This window comes from Nannobrachium achirus (genome assembly GCF_963921795.1).
Source record: "Nannobrachium achirus genome assembly, chromosome: 4".
Taxonomy (NCBI): domain Eukaryota; kingdom Metazoa; phylum Chordata; class Actinopteri; order Myctophiformes; family Myctophidae; genus Nannobrachium; species Nannobrachium achirus.
Genome location: NC_137813.1, coordinates 44626698 through 44638239, shown reverse-complemented (window position 1 = coordinate 44638239; position 11542 = coordinate 44626698). Strand labels below are relative to the sequence as shown.

General features: G+C 42.8%; 1 protein-coding gene across 1 annotated transcript; it reads left to right on the top strand.

Moving 5' to 3' along the window:
- Positions 1-594: 594 nt before the first annotated feature.
- LOC308282928 (vascular cell adhesion protein 1-like) lies at positions 595-6531 on the top strand (the record flags this gene model as incomplete). The annotated part of the gene is made up of 5 exons (XM_080723317.1): positions 595-877; positions 3235-3492; positions 3593-3928; positions 4614-4850; positions 6027-6531. The coding sequence occupies 5 exons, from the start codon at positions 595-597 to the stop codon at positions 6233-6235; spliced, it is 1323 nt and encodes a 440-aa protein (XP_080579443.1). The 3' UTR covers positions 6236-6531.
- Positions 6532-11542: the final 5011 nt, after the last annotated feature.

Sequence of the window (11542 nt, the reverse complement as noted above, 5' to 3'; positions counted from 1 at the left end):
GTGTGTGTGTGTGTGTGTGTGTGTGTGTGTGTGTGTGTGTGTGTGTGTGTGTGTGGGGGGGGGGGGGGGGGGGGGGGAGTTACCACTTTGGTGTCCAGTTTTGGACATAAAAGGTTTCCACCTTTATTCTAGATCTAACCCAGGGGTCTTCAACGTTTTCAGGCCAAGGACCCCCTTAGTTGAGAGAGAGATGAAGCAGGGACCCCCACAACCTTTTCATAGATTCCATTTAGTTTCATCGTTTGGCAGCCCAATCATCAGTGTATTTTGGATACATGTCAATTTGTGTTTTCAGATATTTAACCACTTGAGCCGTCATTACCTAATAAACTTGACCTTTTACTCTGTACTTAGTCTGCTCTCTTTCCCCTCTACACCAAACCTCTTTGCCGAAAATAGCCGATCTACAAGCTCGCACTGCGAGGCGTTTTGAGCTTGTAGATCTGCTATTTATAATAGATCTCAGAATATGGACACTAGGGTTCAAGTTGTTAATATAAAAAAGATTGGAAGATTTGGAGGACCCCCCGTAGAAACTCTGAGGACCCCCTAGGGGTCCCGGACCCCTGTTGAAGACCCCTGATCTAACCTATCATGATTCATTCATCTCCAGATCCACCATCAAAGATTTCAGAGCTTGAGGACGCTGAAGCTGACGTTGGTTCTGATGTGGAGCTGAAGTGCGTCTCCAAGAGCAAACCCCCGCCTGAATACTCCTGGATTTATTTCCATGCTCCCAATGTAGAGGTGACGAATGAAGATAATGTGTCCATTCTCCACATCCACAATGCCAATGCCCACAACATGGGGTCCTACACTTGCAATGCCGGGAACAACAGGGGGAACGTCTCTAGAACAGCCAGAGTCATTGTTAAAGGTAAGTCATCATCATAGATTACAGCAGTGTGGTGTGTGGAGGGGGGATGTTTTGCCTTTATTGATAGGACAGTATAGAGACTGACAGGAAATGCGGAGAGAGATGGGGAGTGACACGCAGCAAAGGTTGTCAGGATCAGGACTCGAACTCGGGACACGCTATCAGGCATCAGAGCCTGTGTTGTACGTATGCTCCTGGACCTCAAATATGATTATTTTGGGGAGGCATGGCCTGAAAAGGTTGAGAATCACTGGACTACAGCACTCCACTGTGTGGGCCCCTCCTGGGAGCGGGGGTTCTGGGAGGTCCCCAGCTAAATGATTGTTAGATATGGGCCTTATATAGATCTGTAACTCAGAGAGTGTACAAATGGAACCAAATGGGGAGTCGCTCTCCATTCCGACATGTCGCCACTCCAAAATTGACTTCTTTATTGTCGGAGTGGCGACACTCCCATAGGGGTTACGTTTAGGGTTAGGGTTAGAGATAGGGTTAGTGTCGGAATGGAGACATGTCGGAAAGGAGACATGTCGGAGTGGCGGGGTGTAAGCAACCAAATGGACCTGTATAGATCCATTTGTACAGTCTATGGTCTAAATTAACACTGTGTAGATAGGAGTCCCTGCATGGGACCCCAATCTACACTGTGTTAATTTAAATTTGAGTCCAGTACGGCCTTTGCATATCAAGCTGGGGACACTTGAAATTGTGAATCACTAGGTTACAGTAGGCGGCTACCACAGGATACACATTTTTTAACACCACAATGCATATTTTGTGGCAGCTGATAGGCTTACTATTGCCTAAGCCCTAAGCCTATTGTTTTCATACCAACAATTTGAAATGAATTTGAATTTATGGTCCTTTGACTGTTTTTCCCAACAAACCACCATTCTAAGCACCACTAACATGGAAAAACTGCGTAGGCTACTGTAACAGGCTTTTACATTTATAGATACAGGCGGGCTGCAGTCTAGTAGTGGGGGAGGGTTGTTTCCTTCCTCCCCTATGATATTTAACTGGAAGTCGTGTAACAGACTCAGCACGACCAGTAGCTGGCTGCTTGCTTCCCAAGGCAAAGAGCTCTGAGCCAACTTGAGCTATAAGGAAAACTTTAGTTAAAGCGGAACATAACGGGAGGGGGCGACAGCTTTTCAACGCATCGGAAAACCTCTTCTTCTAAATGGAGGATTTGCACCCTGTTGCTTTTCTCTCAGTCGTTTTGATTTTGGAGTTGCTGTCGCTTCCAAACGGGTCCGAAACAAGTGAGTAAATGTGATGCCAATTACAGAGATCTATGTCACACGTTTCCCTTGTTTTGGTATTGAAAAAATCAATGAAACGGGGTGGCGTGCCGAAAATAGACAAATCTACTATCTCACAACACGTCGCATAGCAACGCGCTGCTGTGAGCTTGTAGATCGGCTGTTTTCGGTCGCGCGACACACTGGCACAATAACCTGAGGAGAAAGTCTTTGTTTTAGAAGCAACAAGCGCGTGCTCGTGCACGCACCGCGCGTGCATACAACCATTATAGAGGGGCAATATTCAGTGGTGGAAAAAGTAGGCCTATACTCATTTGTTGTAAAAGTATCAATAGGCTACTACTGCAATGTAGAAATACTCTGTTACAAGTAAAAGTCGGGAATTAAAAAATATATTACTCGAGTAAAAGTAAATTGGCATCAAAATGTACTTGAGAGTACCAAAAGTAAAAGTACTCATCATTATGCAATAGACATGTCCCATTTCAAGTGTTCAAATGTAAAAAAAGGTTAAAGGTTTGAAAATAGCAGATCTACAAGCTCACAATGTGTCTCAAATAAATGTATTGGAGTAAAAGTACAATATTTGGATCTGAAATGCAGTGGAGTAAAAGTATTGGAAATTGGAAATACTCAAGTAAAGTACAAATACCTCAAAATTGTACTTAAGTAAATGTACTTAGTTACTTTCCACCACTGGCGATATTAGCATAGGCTTGCTGTGAATGGAAACGTCCATAATGGTTGAAGGTATGTTCTTCACATTCACAAGGGCTGGAGCCCAGAGGAAAATAGCGCCGTTAAGGCTAGGGCTGATAAAGTTGGCATAAGCGCCCACTTTGTGTATATTGTGTGTGTGTGCGCGCAGTGCATGTAGGGTGGGGGTATCCTTCCTGATCCTGAGCCCTTTCCTGTATTTTTATAGTCTACTGACTGTGAGTCACAGGCTAACAGCCTTTGTTTTAAGTGACTTAACCATTGTGTCTCAGCAATGGACATGGGAGTATTATGTAGACATGCAAAGAGAGAGAGACAATAGGGGGATATAAAAAAGGAATGCAATGACATTTTCCGCCACTTTTAATTCCACAGGTGTGACGCCCGGATGCCCCGTCGAAATAACCCCAGAAAGGATGGTGGTACAATATCGAGGCAATGGGGTTGCAACATGCAAATCCACTGCCAACCCCTCCAGCACCAAAGACATATACTGGAGGGTCCCTCAAGGCAAAGTCAGCGGAACCCAGTGGTCTGTGGACACCCACGAAGATTGGGACCCAAGGCCTGTTTGTGTCGGAACGTTTGTCGGAATTGGAGAATGCGAGAAACCTCTTGACTTTACTATGTATAGTAAGTATTTTATGTTTTTTTTTTCTTTTTATGTTTTTGACAATAATCTGTATTTCAACTATTCTGATTTGATTGACATCGTTGCACATTTCCTCCCAAGAATCCCCAGACAGTGTTTCCATCCATGTTGTGAATCAAACTGGACCGCTGGTTGAGGGGACGTCGTACCAACTGCGATGTGACATCATCAACGTTGCTCCTGTAGAGAAGCTGGCTGTGAGGTGGCTTCCCATCAGCACCTTCACACAATCATACAGCAACGAGACAAGGACACCATATGACACGTCATCCATGAGGGCACCGTATAACGTGTCATCCACCATCAGTATTACTGTCGACAGAAGTCATAACGGAGCACAGTTCAGATGTGAAGCTCATTTGGATTTGGGAGAAGAAGGACCTCTAACTTCCAGTCCCCTAAACATCGCCGTCTACTGTGAGAGCAATAGTACTGTGTGTGTGTGTGTGTGTGTGTGTGTGTGTGTGTGTGTGTGTGTGTGTGTGTGTGCGTGCGCGTGCGCGTGTGTGTCTGTGTGTCTCTGTGTCTTTCAGACTGTTTTGGAAGAGGAATTTAAAGAACCACTGTACTTCAGCTGTGACTGATTGTGGTGCTTTTGGGCAGTCCCCTCTCTATTTATAGACCACAATTAACTCTATTAGGCTGTAAAAGTGGAGACCAATGAAAAGTGTGCACATTAAAGGACAAGACCACTTTGTGTAGTTACCCTGCCATGATGTAACAACAAAGGTGGGCCAGAAACCTAAAAATAATTTCTCCATTGACTAGAAATCGACAATTTAAAATATGCTCCTCTGCCTCCTCATTGACTTAGATTGTACGGTGAAGAGGCTCAGGAGGAGCTATTTTACTTCTCCTGTAAAGGAACACAAACAAAGCTAATTCTGACAGCATAAAACATCACCAAACCCTGTACTATACTTAAAGGTATATGGTATTATCATGTATCAGTAAAAGTATTGCACAATTTTGGCAGATAATGTAAAACCTTTTCTGCCCATAGATCAGAAAAAATATCACGTTCGGGACCCAGATTAGAGAAAGAAAATCTCTGCCCAGTTCTACAGACCTCATGTCTAACTGTGTCCCTCCCTCTTCGTAGATGAACCCACAATCAACACCACAAAACTTCCAAAGAAGATACCAGTGTTCAGAGGCTATCCCGTGGACCTGGTCTGCGAGGCCGATGGCAACCCGCCACCAAGGATCCAGTGGTTCCACAGCTCAGTGCTGCGTATGACTGGAGGAAACCTCACCGTGTCCGAAGCTGGTCGATACATCTGCAATGCCACCAATGATCTCGCTTCCCGCACCGTTAATGTGGAGGTGATTTTAAAAGGTAACAGAATATTTTTTATTATATTATTGTATCAGTCGTGGTTAACTTTTAAGAAAATATAGATAGAAAGTAGGCATATAGTTGTGCGTGATTTTTCTTCGGTAAAATACGATATGTTCCCAAATAAATACGGTTATTAGAAAGACTGGGTCTCTGGGACACTGTCTGAAGCTAGAAAGTTGTGTGGCTTATTGCCTTTAGGACACGCGTAACACAAGAACAGTTTAGTGTAGTAAAAACACGTGTGACATAGATCTCTGTGTCACATTTACTCACTTGTTTCGGACCCGTTTGAAAGTGTCAGTAACTCAAAAATCTAAATGACAACAACAGCTAGGTGCAAATCCTCCATTTAGAAGAAGAGGTTTTCCGATATACGGTACTTGCCGCTCCTGTGTAGCTGCGAGGGTCCGCTAGAGACATGTGACGTGAATATCGTCACATACTGTAGGCCAATATGGTGCACGAAAGGGGTACCTTTCGTGCTCCATATTAGATGCGGACATTCCAGCCTCCTATGGAATGGTGCTAAATCAACAGAAACGGATAACCTACCTGCCTTGTTGGAAACCTGCCCTGTTGGAAACTTGTCTGCATCAGTATGTGACGAGTTGGGAGTGAGAATTGTTGCTATGGCACAAGTCCTTTAGTTGTCTGGAAGATTATTTGATCGTGCCTTGGATTACTCTTGGACACATCTGCTGACACAACATTTTTGTAAAATCACAACTACAGTATATGGTGTCCTCTTTCCGTGGACCCTCGCATGTGGACGCAGAAAAGTTAATAGTGCTAATATATTACATATTAACCTTGCAAGTATCATACGTTTCATAATGTTCATTTACACATCTTGCTTCTGACCATTGCCATATTTTCCTTTTCTTTTGCAACGCTTAACTGGGTTCCTACCAAATACTCAATAGATTGATTATGCATTTCCTGAAGGAGCACTCTGTCCTTCATCCCTGTTCTAATTTATATATATGACGGGTAACTAGATAGAAATCATATAATCCCTCTTAAGTCTCTAATTACAGGTTTTATAGTTGCATCCTTATGGCACGTTTGACCTTCAGGTGTCAGAAATGGAGGCGTTTCTACGTTTCTACTTGGCCTGGTGGCATATTAATGGGGTGTTGGTGTGTTTCTGTGTTTCTGTCTCTTTTATCACAGAGGACTACCTGCCCCTCATAGCAGGCTTTGTGGCTGTAACTGTAGTGGTGATCTCTGTCATCTTCGTCTTCATCTACTCAATCTACTACAAGAACACCAGGATACGAAGCTACAGTCTCAAAAAGCCCAAACTGAGCACCCAGAATGGCAACGTAGCTCATAACGGCTTGGACATGCAACTGCCCATCCCCATGACCAAACTCTCTTAGCCTCACATCCGTTTCTACCACAAGATGGATGGATATGACTGCTTTGAATGCAGAACCCCTCAAACACTTTAGTCAAGGGGATGCATACCACTCATGCTGTGTTCAAATGGTTTTGGGCAGACAGTATATCATTTTACGTGGGAGAGAGCGGACTGTAACATTAGGTGATGCTGGTAGAAGATTCCGGCAAAGGTAATGGTAGACGGCATCGCGGTCCAAAGTTTAAATATTGTAACTTTTGCTGTGCTCAGCGGCAGGATTTATAACTGGATGTAAAGTAGCTCTCTCACACAAGGAGAAAACATGGGCGATCTGGACAACAAGAACCGAATATTTGTATTTGACTGATGGGTGTCCTGAAATCTATGTCCATCTTCTGGAGATTGTGGAGCAATCAGATGAAGCAAGTGGCTGAATTGAGAAAGATTCAGCTGAGATGTATGCCTGAAACCTGTCTTCACTTCCTGGAGCTGATGAAATTCAACATATATGTTGTGCTATTGCAGAAAAGGATGCAGCCAGCCATAAGTGCTTTTTCTGTCACTTTTTTACACAATGAATTGGAAATGAATCATGACCTTCGTGTTTCGGGGGTAATTTTCCATTAATTTTAAAGAGAGAGAGAGCTGCATGTTTACACATACCTGCAGATCACAAAATAATTGTACTTAAAAATCACACTGGCCTACTGGTCCAGGCGTATACCATTTAGGCATTGCCACATAGGCATGGATGCCTGGCGGTGTCGCCAGTTCGATTCCCGATCCGGATGACATTTGCCGCGTGTTGCTCCCTATCTCTCCCCCCATTTCCTGTCACCATAGAAACGTGTCATTGTTTTTGGATTTGCCATCCTGCCATTCCGTTCTGTGACGTCCAAATGGTAGACGACACGTCCATGTGTCTCTACGTCTGCCTGAATCCACATGAATCAGCTGGCAGACTTCAGGCCTAGATACATAACCATCTGGAAGTATCCCTCCCTCATCCCTGTCAAACCTCCCATAGTTCATGCACTTGAATATGAAGTTCAGTAGTTGCAGCTTGGGATGTTGGGTTAAGTGTACTAGCCTGGCTTGGCCAGTCTATACTAATGCAGCTAACTAACTGCATCTTGTTTTAACATGGGTGGATTGTTTAGCTGTGCTAGGCTATAAGTGTACTACTGAAATATAGCTGTGTGTGGGGGGGTCTTATGACATTCTGCTCTGTTTGAAAGGCACAAAGGGTGCATGATGCTATTATGTTTATTATCCTGACACTGTAAGGGCCCGTTCACATTGAGCCGATCCCGGGGCCGAGGATCCCCGACCAGATTTCGGGAGGACCCCCCGGGAAAATCGTTTGGTCGGCCCCGGAATCGGTCTTGGGCTTGAACAGTACCCCGACACGATCGGATTATGTTAATTAGCTTTTTTATGACCTCGGGACTCGTCGGGAGCACTCACGATAATATCAAAAAAGCTTGATATTTTCGGGTCATCGGGTAGGAATCCTTTACAATTATTGTCGTCTGAATGAGCTCACGGGATTGCTTCAGATTATATGAAGCCAGCTCCTCCCTTTTTAGGCTGCGCAGAGTGTAGGCTATTCTGTCACAGCCTACACTTTTATTATTATTATTAGCCTACTTACTTTTTACTTTAGCCTACTCTCTCCCTTGTTGTAATCACTTGTTCAAAAACGTTATAGCCTATAGCGTTCTTTCTTCTTTTTTCTTCTGCGCAGTCATTTGGCAACAAGGCAGTGTCTTTTTTTTTGCTGCGCAGATTTGGCTAGGGCAGTGCTGTTCTATCCGTGTATTATAAGGGCTCTAAATTGACCTTGTGCAACTTGACAGACAGACACCCTATATATAATATCTTATTCATATAATGTAATACTCAAAGTCAGAGACATTCCATTGCATTCCTTTTTTTTTTTTACTTTTACGCGCGGGCTGCAGGCATTGCGCCTCTCGTTCTGTCAGTTTGTTCATTGGTCCTCAAAGAGGACCGCCAGTCCTTGGGGAGTTCCAGGGGGTCCCCAGCTAAATGATATTGAGGAACCTAGGCCTGTCCCTATTCTATATGCTTGGATGTTGGTGGGACAGTAAAAAAAAAAAGCGAGAGGTTAAACTTTTTTTTTTCTGCGACTGCACGCCCACAACGGCGAGGTTTGGACATTCATAATTGCTATTAGCTGATTAAGCTCATGTCTGTTTAATGTCTGGCTGGTTGCCGTTAAAATGCTGGTTGATGCTTTTTAGGAGTGGACACTGGTCAATCAATGATATTGGAGATCATGCGACACTCTCAGCCGTGTCTTGCTGGATGCGCGTCACATCTCGCGTCTCGCTTGCCAAAAACATAACTGAATATATAATTATAATATCTATAAAGTGAGCAGCGGCCAGTGTGCGCACAGTAGCCTACCTAGAAGACTACCAACCTACCTTTGTTTTTATAATGTTTTGTCATGATGGCGCAGTTATCACTTGTGTGCAAAGGACGATGATAAACGAAAGAAGAATGTAACACCAACTTCTACCAATTAATCCATTGCTGTGACAGACAGACAGGGTGAGACAGCCAACGTGCTTCCTTGTAGACTACATAATCCACTGGGTCCAGCTTGGTTCAGATCAATCATATCAACATAACAGTAATAACACCAACCAAAGTCAGAATAAAAAGAGTCCACGAATAGGCCTGCACACTCGCTCATAATGTCCTCCTCCTCCTCCGGCTGCCAGCAGCGTCAGTTCTGCAAATGCTAAGGTATGGTAACATGGCATGCATGCGATACACTAGTCATGTTGCCAATACCTACTTTTTAGCAACAAGCACAAGCATGATGAATTCATTTTAAGAAGTACATTTTATTATTTTCTCCTGTAGGCCTAATCAAGGTACGTTATAGGCCTACCATACCCATGTGCGCCTCTGTAGTCTAATTTGCGCAGTGATGGAAAAAGTATACTCCCATTCTTTACTTAAGTAAAAGTATCAATACTGCATTATTAGCTACAAATATGGCACAGACAGAGAGAGAGAGAGAGACTCTTTGTTATAGACTATAGCGAATATATTTGTTTAATTTCGCTGTTTTAATATTTAATTAGGTAATAAAATGGATTTTGGAGCATAGCGAGTCAGAACACCGCAGCTGCAGGACTTCTGCGCTAATTGGGTCGTTGGCTCGTTGACTTTGCTGGCATGCGGTAGGCCTAATTGATTATTTTGGAGAAAGATTCCCTTTAGTATAAATAATAGTCCTTTTGGTTACCATTTGGTCTCCATCATTAAGCTGGGGATCACCTGGAACACCCTCATTGTCAAAACATTAAACAAATGGCAATTAAACTGACAGAGAGAGAGAGAAAAACACTCTTGATTTTATCCCTCTTGAGGGGGCGGAATCTTCATCTAGTCACGTCTCTCATGGCACCACCCCCCCGAGATCGTGGGTGGCTAGAATCGCGAGACGTCGGTCTCATTTGTAATGGTCTGAGATATTTCACTTGGCACAGCGGGATATACCGGGCCCGGTCGCAAGACAGAGGATCGCTGTCGTTTGAAATGAACACCGATAAACCCCGGGCACGAGATCTGATCTGACCCAACATCGGCCTCTCATCTTAATGTGTGACATTTGAAAGAGCATGCCAGCTGTGGCCAGAGCTGTGAACATTTGCGCCTGCACATGCCAACTCCACTGAGTTTCTCAACCTCTTTGTAACCAGCCTACTCATTCTGCACTCACTTCTGCAATCACTCTGCACTACTATGAGTTTGTGACGTCACCATTTTACTGTCTTAAGTTATACTATAGTTATACTGTGTGTTAAGCCCAAGTTATACTTAGCTCTAGGCTACATCAGCATTGCACAATGAAAATAGCAGATAAGCTTGTGGTGCATTGTGAACTTGTAGATCTGCTATTTTTGCGATGTGATGCATTGTGAGCTTAATTTCCGGATAGACTAAGTATTACGGTCAGGGGTTATGAGACATAAATGTGTTTAAAGCAGTAGTTCACCTCCAAAACTACCTATTGATTAGTCACACCATGGAGACTTGAGTTCAATAATATTGTTTTTTATTTGACAAAAGACAAAACATTTATTAAAGTAAAATTACCCCCCATTGATTCTGGATTGGGACCCAAATGCATGGGCCTGGATGGGGACCCAAATAAGACCCTGGATGTGGACCCAAATGCATTTGTGTGAGAATCAATGGGGGTAAATTTACTTGACCCTAAATTTACCCCCATTGATTCTGGTCCCCATCCAGGGCCTTATTTGGGTCCCCATCCTTGCCCATGCATTTGGGTCCCCAGTCTCCATGGTGTGACTAATCAATAGGAAAAAAAAGTCATTTTGGGGATGAACTACTCCTTTAAACTTTATGATCCAAATTAGTAACTACAAATATAATGTTTGTACAGCCATATCAATATTTTATGCAGATGTAAATCATATTTATTTTTGGAGACACTGTAGATTGGAAATTGGACTGCAAGGAGGGATTTGATGCAATGAAAGAGTGATGAGACCTTTCTTGATGTCTGAGTTGTAAGTATTAAAGGTCTACCTCTAAGTGTACAATATGAATTTGGAGGTAGCCCCTTGTGTATACTGCTGTAAAATATTTTTTCACAATTTGGTGTTATTATTAAAAAAAATGTTTTGTTTAAAAAAGATTTCATATATTGTGTTACTATTCAGAATAAAGTAGATATGAATACTGTCAGTCTGGCCAATGCAAGTAAAGAGGCATCAGTCATATAAATGTCATAGGTTATCAAAATGTTTACATGAATAACTCTGAGTGTTTTATGAGATATTTCATTCATGTTATATCAACAGTGTTTAGAAATATCATCAGAAGTTTAGACCAGTTATTCTCAAACTGACTAGGGGGATCCCTGAAAGATGTTGTGGGGTCCCCAGATGATTCGCTTCATGTGCAACACTAAACAGTGTAAGTGCATGTATACAGGGTATCTGCACATTTCTAAAGTGACAAAAGAAGATCTTAAGACATTTTTCATACAAATAGGCATATAATATTTTCCAAAGATTTTTGGAGTCATTGAGAACCAGCTCATGAATTTGGAAAGGCAGAATCCACTACAACAATGGATTGCACTATTAGAAATGTTATCAAATATATCATCATATCAAACTGTTCTTCTCAAATTCCACTACATTTCTGAAGATGTCCTCATGCAATTACTTTTGTGCTTTTTCATTGACAAGTGAATGATATTCCACCATTGCCATTATGGCAATGGTGTTCCTAAAGTAAAGGATGACAACGC